Source organism: Dipodomys merriami, unplaced genomic scaffold, assembly GCF_024711535.1.
Source record: "Dipodomys merriami isolate MVZ:Mamm:240054 unplaced genomic scaffold, mDipMer1.0.p SCAF_2, whole genome shotgun sequence".
NCBI classification, from domain to species: Eukaryota; Metazoa; Chordata; class Mammalia; order Rodentia; family Heteromyidae; genus Dipodomys; species Dipodomys merriami.
In genome coordinates, this window is record NW_027203381.1 from 65256473 (window position 1) to 65279526 (window position 23054).

The 23054-nt window shown below is 35.7% G+C and overlaps 1 protein-coding gene across 3 annotated transcripts in view; it reads right to left on the bottom strand.

The window, feature by feature from the left end:
- Positions 1–23054, bottom strand: part of Fgf12 (fibroblast growth factor 12) — a 539269-nt gene that overhangs the window by 12193 nt on the left and 504022 nt on the right. For all 3 annotated transcript variants that reach the window (XM_070029838.1, XM_070029837.1, XM_070029835.1), the window contains one exon: positions 4296–4494. In XM_070029838.1, coding sequence (XP_069885939.1) covers positions 4296–4494 — 199 coding nt within the window. The remainder of the gene's footprint in view (positions 1–4295; positions 4495–23054) is intronic.

Sequence of the window (23054 nt, forward strand, 5' to 3'; positions counted from 1 at the left end):
ACCACTCTGTACAGTATTTTTACAATAAAAACTTATTTAAAAAATGAATAAAAGCTATATGCAACTAAACATGAATCTCTATCTCAATTTTGTCCAGTGTGTGTAAGCATCATATGGCAGCTATAAGGAAGCATCATGAAAGAAAATTCACACAGATCTCTGTACCTCCTCCATTTCCCCTCTGATTATAATAAGAATGTTGGTGAGGTAGCATCATCCAAGGGAATATCCAGGACCATGTGCATTGTTGTAGTAACAGTGCAGGGCATGGATCTAATAAATCATACAAACACACTATGAAAACAGGCATGGAAAGCTAGTTACAGCCAAGATCCCTGGAGTTGGGAAATCACAGGACTATTCCTGAATGGCTCACCTTTAGATTTAGTTTTTGAGGGGACAGGTGTGACTAAACTACTGGACATAGTTTTGGGTTGGGTGAACCCAAAACTTCTAACTTATATGTCTAGTGCTCCCATTCTATATTCTCACTGAAAGGAAGCAACAAACACAACATATAAGCTACTAAGAAACTAGCAATTTATCATCTAAAACCAAGAAGAAACTTCACTAACTTAAGTGTAGATAGCAACTATAATTAGGGTAAGTTCAGTGGAAGGGCTCTGTATCAGTGCATTATCCATATGAAGAATGAATTAAACAAGTAGCTTCTTATCCTTTATGCTTTCCTAAATTCTCCCAAAACTGTTAATAAACTTGTACTATATTTCTATAAGAACAAAATATCAACCTAAGTGAGCAAATAAAACCAATACATGAGGTGTAAGCAAAATATGTCAAAAACCTTCTTGAGGATCAATATCGTTTTCACAGAAATATCATCTGCTTCTTAGGCACCCTGCTAAGCAGCCAATTTTCTGGCTTTACTTGCAGTATTCTTGACATGTTTATGTCTAGGTAATCCTACTTATCTTGACTGATCTGAACTTAGCCTACCCCAAAAGGCATGTTTAAACACCAGCTTCTCAATGAATCTTCCTTTTTGTAGGAGTGTCAGTTCTCTCTCTAATTTCCAATATCAATTCATGCAGCATGAAATATTGCACTTTTCTACTAGATGATAGCTGCTTTCCTTTTAGTATTGCTAACATACAATTGCCATTGGTATAATTTGTCTATACTATTGCTGTCTCAAATTATAATATCTCTGCAAATATCCTAAAGTTCTCGTTACTTTTCTATTCAATTGTTCCTTCACATGTACACTTCTTCAACTGACATCTAATAAGTAAATTTCCATCTCTTTCATAGGCTGCATATTGTACAAGAAACAGGGAGATACAAGAAAAAAAAACATGTTTGTTCAATTACAGGGAACTAACCATAAATCAGGGGAGACAGAGGGACAATAAATATATTTAATGTGAATGCAGATATGGAAGCAATGCTTTTTGTTTCTTGATGGATGTCAGAGAAGCTAGGAACTGATGGCTCATGCCTGTAAGACTAATTACTCAGGAGGTTGAGATCTGAGGACTACAGTTCAAAGACAGCCCAGGTAGGAAAGTCACTGAGGCCCTTATCTCCAATTAACAACCAAAAAGCCAGAAGTAGAGCTGTGACTCAAGTGGTAGAGCTCTGTTATCCTTGAGTGAAGAAGCTCAAAGACAGTGCCCAGGCCCTGAGTTCAAGTCCCGCAAACTAGCAGTGACTAGGGCTTCAATGCAGGGCTTCTGTACTCTGGCTTAGCTATTTTTCCTCAAAATTGGCACTTTACCACTTGAGTCATGTTTCTACTTTTGGCTTTTGGGTGGTAAGAAGTGAGAATCTCACAGGCTTTTCTTCCTCAGGCTAGCTTCAAATTATAATACTCAGACTTCAGCCTCCTGAGTAGCTAGTATTACAAGTGTAAGCCACCAGTGCCAGACCAAGAAATGAATCTTATTTTGGTTGCAGTTATTATTATTGTTTTAGGTGTTGGACATCAAACCCACAGTGTTGGTACATTTTAAGCAAGTACTCTACCATTGCTCTATATTCCCAATCTCCTTGAACTAATCCTTTCCAAGGTGTATCAGCACTTTTCAGACAGAAAATGAGAGAACAGAAATTGGGGAGGTGACATATTCATCATTAGGCCCCTAGGAGTAAAAGTTCAATTTTGTTTGGCCAAAGACACAAGGTGAGGTTTTTTGTTTTTTTTCTCTTTTGACAATTTATTTAGAACTATATTGAAATCTTTTATTTAAGCACATTTTTATTACAATATAAAAAAACTAAAGGGAAGAAATGATTTCCTGAGAACAAGCCAAGCTTTGGGGTTCAAAAGTAATGTACTCATTATCTGACTTACATAACTGTAACCCCACTGTATATCACCCATACAATAGCAATGAATATTTTTTAAAAAGAAAATACTATCTGTGTACAGCTCATGAGGAGGGAGTTTCAGTAATGAATTTTTTTATGAACAAAAGCTCTATCACATTCCAGATAATGCTTTGACCCATAGCTTTGACTGAGATGTTGGCTGACCCCTGTAGTCTATGCATACTATGTTCAATGGGGCAGACATTGTGTTCATTGACCACAGCCCCTGACGCAGGAGAAAAGCAAGCAGGACTAAATTAAGGAGCTGTTTCAATGTTTTTATCAGATAAGGAGGTGGAGCTCGTGTTATTAGTAAATACAACAGGACTTTCAGAATTCTATGCTGATAAATGTATGAGAAATATCACAGCACGTGACTGAAACGAGTAAATATGATCAACCAGCATCCTAATTGAGGAATTTCTGAGAGAAAAATATCGTTGTCCTTGGCGATTGTGGTAGCTCAACCCCATAATCTATGCCACTTGGGAGATGGAGATTGGGGATCATGGTTCAAGGCCAACTCATGAATAAAAGACATTTTCAAGTCTCTCTCAACCAATGGCTGCGTGCAGTAGTGTACAACTGTCATCCTAGCTACTGAGGAATCACTGAAACAGGAGACACAAGTATGAGGATCTCAGTCCAGGACAAACTGGTCATAAAGAATAAGACTCTATTTTGAAAATAGCTAATAGAAAAAAGCATCGAACATGTGGCTCAAGTGATAGAATACCTACCTAGCAAGCATGAAGCTTTTGCTCTCAATACCTACTATTACATAAAAAGCCAATGTACTATTTGCAGTTATTTTTAAAATTTTCTTTACTTTCTTCTTTGCTTTGTTAAAATGTGGTGCATTCCCTTTTGTCACTGTTTTTGATTTCTGTACCCTTTGTCTTGTGTATAAGTTTATCTGATTTGGGGAGGGGCAGGGAAAGCACAGAAAGGTTGAGACAAAGGGTGAACTACTTCAGCAGTGACACTCACTAGACACTAAGTTGGAAATGAACTATACAACCCTGGGGGGATAGAAGTTGGGAGGGGAAAAGCTAGGAGAGAATGAGGGAGAGTGACACTGTTCAAAAAGAAATGTACTCATTGCCTGACTCTTAACTCTAACCCCTTCGAACATCACCTTTATAATAAAATTTGAAGCGATGGGAAGGGGAAACAAAGGAAGAGGCAACAATGCTTGATAAGAAATGTACTCATTACCTTGCTCATCTAATTGTAACCCCTCTGTACGGTATTTTCACAATAAAAAAAGTATGAAAAAAAGATCGACCTATCAAATAAAGAAAAAAACATAGTTGCCAGCAGTAGACTTATTCTACTTTTCAATTTGATGTAAGTGAATACTATTTAAACAATCAGTAGAAGAGAAATCTTCAGCTCAACTGAAAATGGTTAAGTTAACTGAGTTCACCATTTTCTTTTTTTTTATTGTGGAAATACTGTACAGAGGGGTTACAATTACATAGGCATTATAATGAGTACAATTCTTATCAAGCATTGTAGCCTCCTCCTTTGTTTCCCCTTCCCATTTTCATTCCTAAACACTACAAAGAAAAACTGACACACTGTGTTATTATACTTGCCCACAGGGATTAAAGATTAGCATGTAAAAGTATTTCTAGAAGTCTTTTGCAAACTTTAAAGGACTGCCACAACATTTTTGTTTTTTCAAGGATATATCCTGGGAAATTACATTATTGTGTTCTAAACAGGAACTAATAGTATTTTTTTTCCTTCCAGGAATGTTGTAGTTTGAACATTCATGGATTTAGTAAGTACCAATTAGTTAGAAGAGAATTTATCTTATTCTTTTTGTTTATTCTGTTTTGTTCTCTCTATTTTGATGGGAAATGGTAAAATTGTGCTCTCTAAGCTTCTTGAGATTTGTTACATTCAAACAATCCTTAGATGCAAAAGGACAAGAAGAAAAGAAGCAGCTTCCATACCTTCAATAGGTTTTGGTACAAAATGTGATGAAGGCTTGGTTTTCTTCACTCTGTTCCCCTTCATGATTTGACCTTCTTTATTGAGTCCCAGAAACCATGCTCGGCCTGATTCTTGCTGGCGATAAAGTGTGGAAGAATAGATCACGTAGTAGTTCTCAAACACAGATTCCTTAAATTTGCATTCTGGGGTGAAAACATCCTGCAAAGGGGAAAATAGATCAAAAAGAGAAAAGTCTTAAACATGAATTGTCAGCAGTTCCTAAATCCAGTAACCTTGACATACATGTAATTTTAAAAGAAAGTTCACTTCGTATCTCTGTAAGACTCAAAAACAGAATTTCTTTTTCCTTTTCCTTCCTTCCTTCCTTCCTTCCTTCCTTCCTTCCTTCCTTCCTTCCTCCCTTCTTCCCTTCTCTCTCTCTCTCTCTCTCTCTCTCTCTCTCTCTCTCTCTCTCTCTCTCTCTTCTCTCTCTCTTTGCCTTTAGATTTATTTTATTTTAGATAGTCTCATACTTTTGCCCTAGCTAGACTCAGATTTCAGTTGTCCCATGTCCACCTCCCAAACAGCTAAGGTTGCCAGAATGGGCCAACAGGCCTGGAACACAGAATTTCATTCGTATACAATCTTTACTCTTGCAAAAGCAACTGCTCAAACACCTGACATATACATACAGCACTAACACACCTGGGATCCCAAATCAAAGGCAAACCAGATGTTTTTCAAGAGACTACTCTATATGAGCGAAAGTCTACTACATGGAACAAGTTTGGTTTCATAAACTGACATCCCACTGCTTTGCTTGGTATCAGTAATTCTTACTTACTTTCCTTACAGTATTTTACTGTGTAATTAAAATTGCCAATATGAAAATCTTAGAATTAGCAGCACAAAGAAATACTACTACCACATTAACAATTCCCCAGTGAAACATAGAATGAGAGTTTCAGTATGAGAAGAAAGGTTAAGATTGTCTATTTCAAGTCCACCACTTGCCAAGTGAGACAACCAAAAGGTTGTATGATTAAATTTAAAATACAAGAAAGAATACAGAATGATCTCCAGAACTAATATTCTTTGCCTGATTAAAACTAATCCTAGCCAGGTGCCAGTGGCCCATGCCTGTAATCCTAGCTACTTAGGGAGCTGAGATCTGAGGATCACAGTTCAAAGCCAGCCCAGGCAGGAAAGTCCACAAGACTCTCGTCTCCAATTAACTCCTAGAAAAAGTAGAAGTGGCATTGTGGCTCAAAGTGCAGAGCATTAGCCTTGATCAATAAAGCTCAGGGAGAGTGCCCAGCCCCTGAGTTCAAGCCCCATTACCTATAAACAAACTAACAAATAAATAAACTACTTCTCAAGCTCATCAATTTTGCTTGCGTTATGTAATGACTTACTCTGAGATTTTACAGTCAGTATAAAATAGTTGCATCTCAATATGTCAAACACACAAAATATATTATATGGAAGGAAAAAAAATGTCTCTCCCTAGATAACCAGAAGGAAACCACATATGAAAGCATTTTCTCTAGCTACCATACAACACAAATTCTATGGTCTTTTTCATTGAATTTCCATGTGAAGCCCTCATAATAATGCATTTGCATAAGGAATTAAGTCAAGATGACTACATAGTAGCAAAGCTGGTAGAAACCAGGTTCTTCTCAGACATAAGCACATACTGCTCTCCTGTCTTATGTACCCGTATGGAACTTGACCAAAGCTTCCAGGGTAGAAGACACTATTTGGAGAACTCCTTTGATTTTAATTGGAGACAGGAAAAATATATAGAGCATGAAACTACAAATAATTTCATACTGTCATACATGTAGATAGTGAAAGTAAATTGGGAACCAGAGATAAAGCTTCTTAGTGATATTCAATATTGTTGCTTTACTTAACAAGTTAACAGAAGGTTGTGATAATGAAATAATTGCTCCCAGAATCAAAGGAAGTTAGAGGCAGATCCAGATCCCTGAACAGGACAAAGGGTTCCTTGCTGCTGATTCAGTACTTCCTTCAATGCTACACATTGCTTCCTACTACCTAAACAAGCTTGCTTTTGATGTCAAGCTGTTGATTTCGGGAAGCCCTATTCATTACTACAAAAACCACATCAACCATGTGTAATTACTATGTTGTCATGCATACATGAGAAAAATAACACTTTCTGTTCATAAATAATGAGCTCCTAGGTTTCCATTCAGCTTCACATTTGTTTAAACTCCCCTCATGAAAACAGCAAGAGTCCAGGAAGTTGTTCAGGGACTGAAGTCCTGGGGCCCTATGCCAGAAACAGCATCAGGTAAGGCCATGCCCTGTTCAACTACTGAATGGGCAAATAAGAGACCCCTTTCACAACAACTAAGTCCTAGTCAGAAATGATCATCTAAGCAGAGCATTCCATTAAATGTCATACCAAAGGGTCTATGCACAGAGTTAGAATTCAGAAAGGAGGCACCTATTCATGACTGACCACCTCAAGAACACATTTTGTACAGGCATTTCTGTGGGCACAGGCAGCCTCTACAAGGAGGGAAACTTTAGAGAGCTCTGAGCCAGACTAGACGATAATTTAAGTGCAATCTCTGCTATACGTTTAAAATGTACACTAAATTATCTATTGATACTCTTGTGTGGGGATGGGGTGGGTATGTAATGAGAAATTAGAGACCTAGATTTAAAGTAAGAAAGTCAGACAGGCTTTTGCTTCTGACTCTATACAAGAGTGTAGGTATAGAGTATGTGGATGTATAGTGTATGTATATACAGTCTTGTGAGACCTGAAGTAAGTGATTAAAATCTAAATTTCATATTTTTTAAACTGTGAATCAAGATACTACTAGGATACTTTAAGGAAACTGAGTTGTGTACATAGAAGCATTCTGTAAACTTTTAGAATGTACAAAACCCCTTAATTATTGCTCTTGAGATTTCTTCGTATAGCTAGAAACATATCATTAATTCTATAGGAAAATCCTTAATTCTATGCTTTCATCACACACTTCTATATCTGCCACAGCATTCAGAAATCTGTGGATGCTACAATTGTAAGTAAGCAAATTTACACAAAGACAACAAAAGTCAACAAAGACTTTTAACAAAGACCTGTAATCATAAATATTCAGACTGGGTTATAATGTAGTATGATGATTGTTAAACATGGCAAAAAATCTAATTCCTTTGGATATAGCAAGCTTGGAGCCCAAGATGATAAAATCCAAGACTACCTTGACCTAGTACGTGTAGTAAAAACAGAGAATATAATGAAGAAAGCGTGTAATAATTAAGAATATTTTCCTTCTGAAGTTACAATGCATGAATTTTGTTTATGTTGGTGATTCTGAGCTTCTCAGTTCAATTTAGACACCATTCAAGGCTTACAAAAAGACTTGTAAGTAAAACCAAGTCCTGTGTACACACACATGAACCTCATGGATACAGAAATGCTGAATGATAAGTTTGTTTTTACAATCTTTCTATTGTTTGATTTAAGCGATCTTAACTTTGGGAGAAAGTGACCTTTACTTTTTTTCTTTTTCTGTACCATTACTAGAGCTTGATCTCAAGGCCTTGAAGTCTCCTTTAACATTCTCAGCTCACGATTGGCACACTACCATTTGAGCAACACCTCTACCTTTCTTTTTGATGGTTAACTGGAGATAAGAGTTCCTTGAAAATGTCTGCCTGATCTGGTTTCAGACTGTAATCATCAGATTTTAGATTTGTGAGTAGCTAGGATTTCAGGCATAAGTCATAGGTACCTGGTGAGAATAGGAATATTTTGGTAATGTTCTGAATTTTTTTCTCAACTTTTTAATATTTTTTTTATTTGAACTCTGGGCCTGGGCACTGTCCCTGCACTCTTCTGCTCAAGGCTAGTGCTTTACCGCTTCAGCCACAGCACCACTTCCCGGTTTTTAGGTTTACTGGAGATAAGTGTCTCACAAAGTTTCCTGCCCGGGCTGGCTTTGAACCATGGTCCTCAGATCTCAGCCTCCTGAGTAGTTAGGATTACAGGCATGAGCCACTGGCGCCCTGGTTTAATACTCATTTCTTTAAGACCATTTGTACAACTGGATTTTGGTCTGGCACTACAAGCCATAATGCAACCAATTCTTTATCATATTTCAAACACCTACCCACCCCAGCCTTGTCCTCAAAAATTAACTCCCATTCCAGGGATGGGAGGGAAAAACTGAGAAAGAGCAAGGGGAGGGGTGACATTATCCAAAAAGAAATGTACTCTTCACCTGACTTCTGTAACTGTAACCCCTTTGCACATCATCTTTATAATAATAATATTTTTTTTAAAAAAGAACTCCCATTCCTCTTGATCTAGATGATGAACAAATGCTACAATGCTATTTTACCCCAGAAGGACCAAGCTGGATCCCTTCCTGTGCCTCCTATTCCATCTTATTCCAAACTACTCTCTCTAGAATTCTTCTTATCCATACCTTCATTATCTCACACACCACTTTAATTTCCTCCCATATACTGAAAATGTCTTCCTGATTCATCTCTGCACATGGACCACTAACATCCCACACATTCCCTCACTTAGAGTCTACACTCACCTAGGATAAGTGGTTAGTCTATAATGATGTTAGTATTGACCCACCCAATTCCCATTTAAATGAAGTTTTCCTTCAGACCCAAAGGTCAAGGAGATTGAGATTTAGACATTTCAATGGCTATGTGAATAAAATGTTTCCATTTTTCAGGATTAACTAAACAACCGCCATTACTTTTATTATGTACTAGCTCCTTGCTATGCTCTACTTCCTAAGCAATCCTCAAATTGAACTGTGCTAATCATTCTCTTTATTTCTCTATTAAAGAAGAGAGCATAGTTTTTCCAGTCATGTCAGGGTATGGTGAACTCTCTTTCCCTTAGTTTTTCTTAGTCCTTGATATTGCAGGACTTAAGGTGCTCTGTCTGTTTCAAGATGGTTTTTCTTGTCCCTATAGTATTCACTGAGAATTTCTGTCCCCAAGAAAACATTCTTCATCAATGGTTTTCATGAATTTCAGCACATTCGGCTCTCATTTCATCCTAGTTGGAGTAAATATAAAGAATATTATATTGGGCTGGAAATATGGCCTAGTGGTAGAGTGTTTGCCCAGCATGCATAAAGCCCTGAGTTCAATTAACCACATAAACAGAAAAAGCTAGTGGCACTGTGGCTGAGTGGCAGAATGCTAGCCTTGACCAAAAGAAGCTCAGGGCCAGCACCCAGGACTTGAGTTCAAGCCCTGGAACTGCCCCACACCCAAATAGTACTATATCACGCAAACAGCAGAGATTATGCAGTAATAGAAGAGTCATTAACAGTACTGACAATTTCTTTGTAAGATCTTGAATAGGTCATTTAATTTTGAGAGAAATGCTTGTTTTCTTATCTATAAAGTTGAGCCAATAATTCTTGTATTCAAAATATGGTTTAAGGCTAGCTCAGTGGCTCTCCTTCATAATCTTATAGACTCATGAGGTTAAGATTTGAAAAAAATCACAGTTAAAAGCTATCACGAGCAGAAAAGTCCTCAAAACTCTATCTCCAATTAACCAGCAAAGAGCCAGGCATGGTTGAGGCATGGCTCCAGTGGTAGAGCACTAGCCAAACAAGTAGAAAGCCCTGAAATTCAAACCCAATCTTGCAAAGATATATACATATATAGGGTATAGATTAATGTGATGAATCTTACTTCTCAAAATCATGGCCCTTCTTTCAAATCCAAACTTTTCTTATATAATTAGTTAACATGCTATATGGCCATTTTAAATTTCATTGTAACCATTCATTCATTCATTCATTCATGGTGTGTAAGTATATTTTGTTTATTATAGAAACATAATACCTGTAAATCACATACCAGTCAAGGAAAGAATATTTTCTGTATTTCTGTCCAATAATACATTGTACTTACACTGTTTTTTTCCAGAGCATTATGTGATGCCCTTGCTTTCATGTTTTATTTATAATGGTATATGGGAAACTTACTAATTTTAAATTTTCTACTCAAAATTTCTAGAGTAATACATTCATCAAGATATAAAAAGAACATAATATAAAACAGAGTTGTCTTAAACATCTGAAGAAATGAACAGCAAACACCTGACTTCGGAAAACCCGTTAAAGTCTCTTAACATCCTCCAGTGTAAACTACAGATATATTTACTACACACTTTTGGGGTTAGGAAGATCAAATTATACCCCACAAAGACTGTATCTGCAAAGACTGTGCAATTATTAAAGATGATTTTTCATAGGATATTTTAACATCATCATGTTGAAAGTTTCTGTCAAGAATGTATGTGATGTTGGGTGCCTGCTACTTACACTTGTAATCGTAACTACTCAGGAGGCCGATATCTGAGGATCATGATTCAAAGTTAGCCTGGGGAAGGAAAGTTCCTGAGACTCTTAGTGCCAAAAGTTTTGCTCCCAAAATAAAATAAAATGCTCAACTGATAGAGTGCTAGTCTTGAGCAAAAGCAGTTCAGAGACAGAGCCCAGATAGGGTGTTAAATAAAGCCCTTCCCACCCTAATGATTTAGTCATAAACACTTTGCTCCCTTGTGGTTTACTTAGAAAATGTATCCTTTCCAAGTCAGGTTGGAATATAGATTTGTATAGCTCTACAGAGGTACCACAGAGAGGTGGTGTTTTCATCAGGTCTCTGCATCTTGCTCTTCCGTGGGCTCTATTTTCTCTTCACTGCTGTGACTGATTTGTCACCATGGCTGTGACTAATGAATAAACACTGCACTCTGGCCTCAGAAATCCCTCCGTTGCTATTGCTTAAACACAAAAAGCACATCTCACTTCAAATCCTTTCCAATCAATACAACTTATTCTTGAAAACCTCTTTAAATTCTTATTTCATTCCAGACACTGCCTGAACGTGACTACCTCAGAAAAGCCTTCTTCAACAACCTGATGTGACTCACTACCTTCTCTAGTTACTTCCTAACCTCTTACCATACCTTTATTCTTCTGCATAATTCAACATGGCTTGACATTATAGTAAATATGCACCTGTTTAAGCTCCATAGAGACATGTAGGCTGGTTGCTATCATTCTCTTATTCTCAACAAATCTTGGAATTAAAAAAAAGTCTTCAACTCCAAAATGATTTGTTGAAAAGTGATCCAGAGACCTGGATATTCTTCTACTGTGTTCATACACGGGAGAATACTTTTTATTAAGCTCTCAGTCTTCCTCAAATGTAAAAATATAACTATTTGTCAAACTAACCAATTTCAAATATGCTCTCTGTCTCAAATTCCTTTACCGATATTAGTCATACTTAATAGTCAAATAATTTCTTGTAAGTAAATGCTTTATGTAGAATAAATAAAAAATGGTTCTATGGTGTTAATAAGTGATTAACAGTAAAACAAAAACATTACCCAAGAAACAAGATTTTTGCTTTTATTTGAGTAATTAGGAGCAATTATTTTCTCCATGGCATGTAAACATTAACTTTTTTCCCTTTTTGACTGAAATTCTAAATGGAAACTGTTTTGTTTGAAGTGGTATTTTCGTCTGGGCAAAACTCATGGCCTCAAGCTATTTGCTTGCCTCAGTTTCCCCAGAAGCTTGAACTACTGTTTTGCACTACTATGTTTGGACCTACATTTTATTTAAAGTATCCATCTGTCTTCTCTGTATGTTGTGCAACTTGGTTTCCTGTAGACAATAAGAAAGAAAAAAACAACAAAATACTGGTGCTTCTTGCAAAATAATTTATAACAAATACCTCCAAAGGGTCCTCTTAGATAGTCACCTTTGAATATTTGCCTGGAAACTTGCTCATTTGTTAACTTAATTAATAGCCTTTGGATTCATAAAACAGGAAAATCCTTGGCATATTGGCAGCTTTTTTGTTAACTGTGTTGTCAGACATAATGATATTAAATCAAGAGAGAGAACTATTGGTTTCTGTTCTGACAAAAGGCAGGAAAATGCTAAATTACATTATCTCAAATGAAAAGTTGGATTTTTTTTAAAAACAAAAACCTGTGATTGCTTTGGCTAGAACAAGTCTAATTTTATAACTTAAAAAAAGCCCTGGAGATATGGAAACCTTTGTCTATATACTTTTGTGATAATTTTTACTGGAAAATTACTGAGAGCTAATTCCTCTAAAAATAAAACATCTTTGTTAACTCATTCCTTGCAATACCTGACAAGACAGTGAAGTAAATTTATGCCATCGTAAAAATCGTGCTACCTGCAGTGTATTGGAAATATAATTTTAGAGGTAGATAAATAGACATAGATATCAAAACCCTTGCTCTTTTGACCTTGAAAATGTTACACAGATTTTCTGAAACTCAGTTTAATTATTTGTAGGTCACAATTAAACTTTACCCTCAATGTGAAGATGTTATTACTTCACGAGACAGTTGATTTGTGTTAAGCATATAGAATCTGGCATATTGCTTGATTTAGTTATTCCTGGTTACAATTTTTAGGTGGTAACAGACATCATAAATGAGACTGCAATAGCATCAGCAGGCTTAAGTATGTCCCTTTACTCATGGTATCCTAATAAATTGTCCTGAGTCTGCTTTAACCTGTGACAGGCTCATTGAGAACACCTTCCTTAAGGCCTCCTTAATACCTGTAGTGACAAAGGAGGGAGGTTGATTCAATACCAGGCTGAGAGATACAGTGAGAGATTGTCAAAAGTGACAATTAGGCAGGTGTGTGTGTGTGTGTGTGTGTGTGTGTGTGTGTGTGTGTGTGTGTGTGTGTTAAACCACAGGATGACCTACATGTTAAAATTAACAGACAAAATCTTTAGAACGCTACTATACACATGTTTTGAGACTCACTTAGGGAAAAATAAAAATGACATGATGAACACATAGGTTTCATGGTTTCTGTCATCTGTAATAATTAGAATATGATATTCTTAGCAAGGGATCACAATAGCCCAATCTCTAAGTGGGTAGCACAATATATAATAAGGTGTATTTAAATGAACTTCAAGAATTGGAAACAAGAGGTGCTTAATATGTCTCATATGCAGTTATTTCTATTTTTTTATGTTTTAGTTTTCTGTACCCTTTGTCTTGTATATAAGCTTATCTTATAAGCTTATCCATGGAAGGGAAAGGGAATCACGGAAACTGCAGGACAAAGGATGAACTAATGCAACAATGATACTCATTAGACACTATGTTGAAAATGAACTTTACAACCTGAGGGAGAGGGGAGTGGGGAGTGGTAAGTGGAAGAAAATGAGGAAGGGGATTATAGCGTTTAAAAAGAAATGTACTCATTACCTTACTACGTAACTGTAAAGCCCTGTTCATCATCTTTATAATAAATGAAGAAAGAAAGAAATCAAGAAACAAATAAAATTGATAAGGACAAATAAAACTTGAAAAAATAATATTGGATTATATTTAATGTCAGACTTGAGACTTGCAAATGAAGGCATAAGTTGTCTAGAAATCAGAATTATCCAGGCATAATAAAACAGTTAAGCACAAACTAATATGATAGCTGCCTGCCAGTAATATGAGTGATAATATAAAGGTGCAAACAATACAGAATATTGGGTAGCATACAAAATAATTTCAAACTCACTATGTGGAGAAAAGCAAAAGAAAAGAGCAGCAAAATATATGGATAAATAGCAAAAACAAAAAATTGTATAGCTTCAGCTCAATAAACTTTGCGAACTCCAAGAATGATTAATATCTGGAAATATACTCAGAAACTGGATAGGCAAACTTCCATCAAACAAAGATAAGGGGGAAATACACACACATAATATAAAGCACATAATTAAAAAAAATAAATTCACAGTCCAAATAGGCAAATCATTTGAAAGACAGTGGAATGGTCCTTTAAAATACAATGAAAAGCCAACAGAGCCCACAATTCTATCCACTGACCATGCCCTTCAAGGAGGAACAGTAAAGTAAAAATATTTTCAGAGACAAACTGAGTGAATTCACTTCTACCCATCTTATACTGTCAACAGTGATAAAAAATTGCATTCAGACTTAAAAGAAATTATACCAGATGGAAAGCAATGAATAGGAAGGCGTAATTACACGTACCTTGATAAATACAAAAAAATACATTCTCTTTCATTTTTGCAGCAAAAGGTACTATACTAAGAGAGTTTTGATGTAAAATGATATACTAAGACGACATTACAGAAAAGAGAAATTTAACTAAAGTGTCTTGTTTTAAGACTTGACATTTCTGTGAAATGTAATATTAATTCAAAGATCACTGTCATAGAGGAAGGGTATCTGTTACATTTTCATATAAAAATTATAAATGTTACCCTAAAGAGGTACAACTAAGAAGTCTTGATATGAATCAACATGAGAGGAGCGAATGATGGAAGTAGTGACATAGATCAAGAAGCATTGTACTAATAAATTAACATATTGAACTGAAACCCCTTTGTGCAAATAGTTAAAAATAATTTTAAAAGTAAGAAATGAAAATGGAAGCTTAAAGTGTTCGTTAAATAAAACAAATAAATTTAAAAATGAAATCAGATGAAAACACATTTAAACAAAAAGCAGAGGGATAGATATAAACTCAATTACCTTATCTCTTCCAGTATAAATAAATACTCTCATTACAGAACAAAATGAGTCAGAATAAACAAGTATTCAAGACTCCACAATACCCTCCCTATCAGGAATACTCTTAAGACTCAGACCAGTTGATAGTGAATATGGGAACAAATACATGAATATCACCAATAGGCATAAAAGAAAAAGGTACTGGTGGCTCATGCCTGTAATCCTAGCTACTCAGGAAGCTGAGATCTGAGGATCGCAGTTCAAAGCCAGCCGGGGCAGAAAAGTCCGTGAGACTTTTATCTCCAATAAACCACCAGAAAACCAGAAGTGTCACTATGGCTCAAGTGGTAGAGTGCTAGCCTTGAGCTGAAGAGCTGAGGGACAGCACCCAAGCCCAGAGTTCAAGCCCCATGACCAACGAAAAGAAAAAAGAAAAAAAGAAAGAAAAGGTGTGATGATACTCTTATTAGACAAAGTTATGGTCAGGAAATGTGTACTTAAAGACAAGGAGGGATACCAAATATATAGAGAAACATTTTAGTGTCAATCTGTTGCATCAAGACCTGGACCTAACAATCTTACATATGTTCATGCTGGATAACCATGCTTTAAATCTCATGAAGCAAAAGTGACAGAGCTCAGAAAAGAAATTCACTATATCATAATGATTTTTAAATTCTCTTCACTCAGCAACTGACTGAACACACAGTAAAATCAGTTTAAACAGAGAAAATTTCATCACTGTCAAGCAACTTGGCCTAATTAATACTGTAAATCAATACTCCCAATAACCACAGAATACACATTCCTTTTGTGTTCATTACTGGACATTTAGCAAGGTAGATGCCAGATTAAGAAAAACACAAAAAACTGAAATCATACAAGAGATCTTAAATATAGCTCTAAATTAAACACAGAATACCAAAGCCTTAGATCTGGATGTAGCTAACCAAGTGCTAGCGTGACCTTTGGTTCCATTCTAAAAATATACAAAATGGAATATATTCAAGATTACATTCAATGAACAGATACTTCTCCTGTCAAACTGCTGAAAACAATAGAAACAATCTTCAATATGGGTGTGGTTAAATAAACCCCAGTGTTTCTACATGTTTCCCAATGTGGAATACAATATCATTCAAAGACAATAAAATAGCTTGTTCCATAGTGCTCCTGAAACATCTCCAAGATGTTAGAAAAAAACAGCTAACTGTATTGCCAGGCATTGGTGCCTGCTTAAGATTTTTGAGAGTGGAGTTAAAGGGATAGTGATCCAAGGCCAGCCACAGCAAAAACACAGGACTGTGGGTGTGACTAAAGTGTTGGGAGGCCCTAAATTTGAACTCCAGTGCCACAGGGAAGCATGTAGCAATCTGTAAATGTTCATGTATTTGTATAAACCAACCTACCACCATTTGTATTTAATATTTATGCACTCTAACATTTGTGTTAAATATGCATATATGTGCATACAAACATGTAGCTATTTATTTATATTGTATGTAGAAAAATCTCTCAAAAGACAAGAAAGGTTTTGTCACCATGTTTGCCTCCTGGGAAAAGATTTGAGTGGTTGGGGAATAGAGCTATAAGCAATACACTTGCTTTTCTATATGTGTATGTGTTTATGCATGCATGCATGCATATATGTATGTATGTATGTGTACTGCTACTTCAAACACTGAATTGCAGAGGAAAATAGGACTCAAAACAGAATCAGTGTAGTACTAAATATGGCCTCCAGATCTCTTATATGGAGTACAAATACTAAAATAAGTTTTATTCAAATCTTTTAACATATAGACTACAAAGTAGACACTTATTTACATACTTACTTCATCTTCTATTCCCTGGTGATTCTATCACCAGAGCACAGTTTGACCTAACCAAAAAACATGTCCTTATTTGAACTTTACTTATTTCAGTTTGTAGATATTTCTATGCTTTGGAGCAATCCTCACATCCATTGGGCCTTCAAATTTTTACTCAAACTCTCCTCTAATTCTATTTATTAAAGCTTGCAGGCTTTCCAAAAAATAGTGGCATCTCGCCTTTGAAAATCTAGCAAAAGGCCATTGATTGGGAGAAGGTATGGTAAGTTCCTGCAACCATGACAAATAACTACGTTCACTTTTAAATGAGAAGAAATAGTTTCAGCATTTGGTGGTGTTTCAAGTTTGCTCATTAGTTTTAAATTACACTTCCACTGAAATACAGTCTTCCTGGTTGCCATGGAAGGGCTCAATGACTGAGATGGTTCTCAGTGAACAGCTGTAATGGTCAATGTTTGAGCAACTATAGTCTGGGTTGGCTGTGACTACCTACAGAGCACCTATAACACAGGATGGCTGTGATGGTGCCATAGACATCACAGATGCAACAAATACAATTTATTAACCTGGAAGGGAATATTAAAGAAATGTTTAAGGATTCAAAGGAATCCGAGGAAAGTACAAGTCCTCTGGATATAAGAGTAAGAGCTGGCATTATATTCCCAGGAGTGTTATAAATCCACTTTGCACAGATGTCTTCTTCTCAGGTGCCATCAAGCCAGTGGGTACTGTCACACCAGCAATTCTCAATCCAACAGTAATCTGCTAAACAAACTGTTCTGAAGGAACTATAATGCTAGAGCTATCTTTAAAAATATCTTTGCTGCAATGCTTCTTGCTGTGATTATGAGTCCTCAGAACTTGAATTCTAAGTAAACAGATTCACCACTGAATAGGAATGGGAGAGAAGCCCAGCTCATTTTATGCTTTTCTCTGAAGTTCCTGGTTAGGGGATGTCATTATCTCTATTGTGTTTTCGACAAACTATTGAGACCAAGAGATCACAAGTGCACTTGCTTGATTTCATAAAAGATGCAAAGTGCAAACTAAGTTCTTAAGCTCTGTTCTGACAATGTGCAGATTATCCTTAAAATTTAAAACTGCAAATAAGAAGTTTGGCTCTCCATTTTATAAGGCTGAAGAGGGGGAGGAGACAACCCAATGAAGACACAGCTAGATAATAGCTATCCCAGAATTAGAACCCTATATATATTTACATATGTGTGTATAACTAAAAAAAAATAGAACCCAGGTTCTTTGTCCAGTGATCCTTCCTCATCATCCCACTCCAAATTCTTTGCTTATGACTTACATACATTCACAGATTAAAAATGGCCAGATGAGTAGGTAACTCATGCATAGCTATTCAGAAAGCTAAGCTCTAAGGATAGCAGTTTGAAGCCAGCCTGGGTAGGAAAGTCTGTGAGACGCTTATAGCTACTTTATCACCAAAAAAAGTGGAATGGGACTGTGACTCAAGTGGTAGAGTTCTAGGGCCTTGTGCAAAAAAGCTCAGTAATAAGGCCCAGGCCCTGAGTTCCAGCCCCAGAACTGGTATACATACACACAAAGAATGGCCAGCTGAAAAAAGATTAAATATATAAATCTGCATGTTTTCCATGAATTAAATTAATACAGTATTTGTTATCAACTTGCTGAAAAATTATAGTGAAACCCTTTTCATCATAAGTAATGGACGTTTGGTTTTTATGAGGCCACGAAATGGATGTTAGTAATGTAACAGGAAGCAACATGCAAAATGGGTAATATTTCCTATATATAGAAACAAAATAAAATGGTCTTAGCTAGAAATGGAGAAGAGACTGTATTTTTCAAAGTCAAATTGGCATTTGTGGATTGCATAAAAGCAAAGGGACAGGCCCATCCAGCTGTGAATTTTAGTCATAGGGCTTCCTAATGGTCCTGTGAATGTACATTTTGAGTTTGATTCATTTGTGAATCAGGACTTGTAATTGATCCAAGAGTAATAAGCTGGGAAGTCTCTTACTCAAAGCACCTTCTCAGACTCTATACAAATAATAGATGGATGAAATGATTCCTTCAAATATGAATGCTTCATCTCTCTTCTCATTTATACATTGGTTAGCCATGAATTTATAAGAGTAAAGACTGAAATCTTTGTGGTTTGTGTATGTTCTTTTCCTTTTCCTTCAGATTACTTAGTACCATACACATCTATCTTATAAGCCTCTTTGTTATACACCTCTCACAGATCCTGCAATTTGTACATTTATTTCCTTTAGGGTTTCTGATGTTGTGTTTTCATAGGTGCCAAGTCCTCCTACCTGTTGGCAAATCTAAACCTCACCTACTCTCAAAGAAAAAATTCAGAATCAACCTTCTTTACATAGTGCTTTTTCATTCAGAGGCCATCTCTTCCTCTTTTGGTTCCCCTCAACAGACATTTATCTATGGCTTTCGTATATCACATATAATGCACTTGTAGTTATGACCCCATTAAGGGAGACTAAGGCCTTTGTCTTGTAGTTTTGCTGGGCATCTGGCACTTAGCCACTATCCACAAGTGCTTGTGATATTCACAAGGAAATAAATGAATGAACTTAGCCTGTTTTAAATGCCTGTAATAATCTGATGAAATAACCTGGGTAATGTTTCACCAAGGCTAGTTCAGAAAACTTTCAGAGCTGAGCTTCCTTTGAATCAGCCTCACAATCAAAATTCAGCATTTAGCCTATCTATTTACATGTTCTTTCTACAAGTAATTTTTAAGATAAAACTTAAAAGTTGCAATTAACAATCAATAGTCTAAATAGCAAAACCATCTATTGCTTTAGAAAAACATTTACTGATGACAAAGAAAAAAAATCTTGAGGTGCCAACCCTATCACAGAACAAACATAGATGAAAATCAACAAATATGCATTAGCTTATAAATGATAATGCCTTCAGGTTGGAGGTCATTGGTGAGAGTTATTACAGACAAGACTTTTTCTTGAATTGAGAGCCAAGATGTAGAAATACAATATATTTTAACTTGGTAAACGTCATTAATATGTATTCATCACAGCATGCAAATGGTATATGGGGCTTTTCAAGAGCATAAAGAGAATGGTAGTGCACTAAATGCATTCATTTGGGACATAAAGATGGCAGGTTCACCAGTACATATATGCTCAAGGCTTTGCAAAAACTCTTACATAAACTACTCTTACATACTACTTCTACTTGATAATTACTTGGTGAAACACACATGCATTATTAATATCATGGGTCTGCCCATGTTAAATTGACTAATAAGAAGCCTATTCTTTTCATTCTTTTTTGTCAGTCATGGGGCTTAAACTCTATTCTTTTCATTGTTTAAAATAAATTATTATAGTGAAGTCATTTTGGGAAATATCAATTGAAAGCCAATTTCCTCTTCAGGTTACTGACTATAAAACCTATCAGTTCCAAAATCAAATACAATGAAAGCAGGGGTTATACCATGGAGGAGGGAATATTTTCACAATAATAAATAAATAAATAAATAAATAAATAAAACTAAAATAAATAAATAAATAAAACCTATCAGTTCAATATCTTTTAGCATTATTTTTTGGAATGCTACTTTTTGTGAAAAATAGTTTGATTTTCATTTCCTGTATTGACTTCTTTGTCCTTGATATATATATATATATATATATATATATATATATATATATATATATATATATACTTTGTCCTTGTGTTTTATATATGTGTTATATATAACATATGTGTGTTATATGTTTTATAACCCAACACATACATAAAACAAAAAGCTGGATTGGAAGTATGACAAATGAGAAAGAAATGGTTTATGTGAGTCATGCCATAGTTTGTGTTAACTTTTTATTCTGCTACTTGATTTCAACATTAGTTTCAAAGTTTTGGGTTCTGTTGATGATAAGAAATTAATTTCTGACTCTGGTTCTTTCTGAAATGTCCCAGAATACTCTGAGTAGATATTTTTTCAGTTTGTAATTTTAATTTTTTTCCACTTAAGAGTTGTCTGGGTGCAGAAAGACAGAATTGTTGTTTTTTAAAGAAAGCAGAGGATTTTTCTATACCAGACCTCATTATTTGAGAAAAGGGAAAGACCCTGCATTGGAAGCCAACTTCAATACCAATTCTGCTCATTCACTTGAAGGAAAATGGCAAAGTGTCACAACATCTCCCCAATTTAGCTTGTATTCAGTATGAATAGAATCTGACCATTTTCCCTAATAGAACCAGCATGCAAATCTCCACCATTCAACTTTTGAAAAGCTGTATTTAAAACAGCTGTGTGGGAGAGCAGAACAATATGTGATGGAGATATGCAGGACTCAACAAGATCTTTCTGATGCACAGAGTCAGTTGTTTCCAAGCAAAGGAAAAAATTCATATCTTGTAATTTCCTCTAAATAGGTGAATAAAACTATAAGCAAAGTGTGCCTCTATTTTAGACACTCCAGCCAAGGTCAGCACAAAAAAGGTTGATATAATATTGAACAAGTAATATGTTTGATACTAATTCCTGGGCATTCACTGGAATCCTTATATAATTCACATAATCTTTCAGGTAGCTTTTAAAAAACATTTGCCCATATTCTAATTGATTATTTCTGTAGAGACAAATAAGCAGACCTTTACATCACAGCTCACACTATGAAATAGAAAATGGAATGATAAAGTTTTCTTTCTCAATAAAGACAGGAATCAAAAGAGATCATATCTGACCTTCTGAGGATACAAAACATCTTTGTAGATAGAAGTGGGGGAAATTAGAGGGATGGGGAGGAATTAGGAGAGAAAGGAAAGTGAAAAAGTCAGGGCAAGGAGAGGAGAAAAGAGAAAGAATGGAAGGAAAAGAAAGGAAAGGAAAATGGAATAGGAAAGGAAGGTAAAGGGAAGTGGGAAGGGAAGGAGTAAAGCAGAGAAAAGAAAAGGAAAGGAAGGGTAAAGGGATGTAGGAAAGGAATAGAAGGGGGAAAAGGGGGGAAAATAAAGGAAAGAAAGAGAAGGGAATAGGAAGGAAACAGAGGGATAGATAGAGGGATAGGAAGGAAAATTATGGGTAAATTTTCATCTTTACTGAGAAGGCAGCAATGGTTATGATTTCACAGAAACAGAACATAGCTATGCTATGAATTAGAAGATGAGAATTGGAAGGCGATAGGACTTAGAAAGAACAGAGATATTCCTTTGTTGTCTCCTGAAACTGAAAACCAGGGAAGTTTCCCAAGAAGGTAATGGCCAGTTATTCATTCATCTAACAATTATTTTATTGCTCAATAATAAAATTTTAATATATAAATAACTTACCAATCATGTGCCTATGGAATAAGATCTAGATTTCAAAGAGTTACTAATGAGGTAGCTAAGTGTGTAATAGCAGGACTTATAAACAGAAGACTTTTAAGCTCTTGGCACTACACCACCCAACAATTTAGGGGAACATCTTTTGGACCTTTGTAAAGCTTACTGTGGCATTATAGACAGACATTATGTGCAAGTTTTTGGTGTATTTCCAGGATAATGTATGAACCTCTATTTAGACTTTGTCACCATTAGGTGGAGGGATGGCAAATTGATCCCAGTGGGCTTCAGTTGATGTCAGCATGACATAAAAGAGTAAGAAGTCTCATGATTTCTACTTGATTTCTTTTCATTTTTTGTTCAAAAACTGCAGTGGGTTATTAAGAAATAAGCCTTTGGAAATAATGCATGTTACCTACACTTAAGTACATTTTCTGGAAGGTAGAGTAAGTAAAACTTATGGCTTTGATGGAAAACATTGCCATTTGTAAGTTGGATAAAAATCGGAACGTTTTTACATTTTATGTGCCTGTGTTTTATCACATTTAAAATTTGAATCATCGTATTTATTTTGCAAATTTGTTAGAAGATAAATAAAGCCATGTGTTGCAATGTGCTTTGGAAAGAACGCTGGTAAGAATATGGGAAACTACCCAGATATGACCCACAAATACATTTAGTTTAATACAAAGCTTCAAACTCTATTACAAAGCTCTAGTAATAAAAACAGCTTGATATTGGCACAAGAATAGGCCTGAGGACCAATGGAATTGAATAGAAGACCCATAAATCAACCTACGGACTTATAGCCACCCAATCTTTGATAAAGAAGCCAAAAAACACAAGGAAAACAGACAGCCTCTTCAAGAAAGGGTGCTGACAGAATTAGCTATACACATGCAGAAAACTGAAGTTAGATCCTTATATATCACCCTGAACCAGAATCAACTCTAAATGGATCAAAGACCTCAAAGGAAGAAAAGATACTGTGAAAATGTTGCAAGAAGGGATAGGGGAAACATTGGGGCTCCTTGGCACAGGCAAAAACTTCCTAA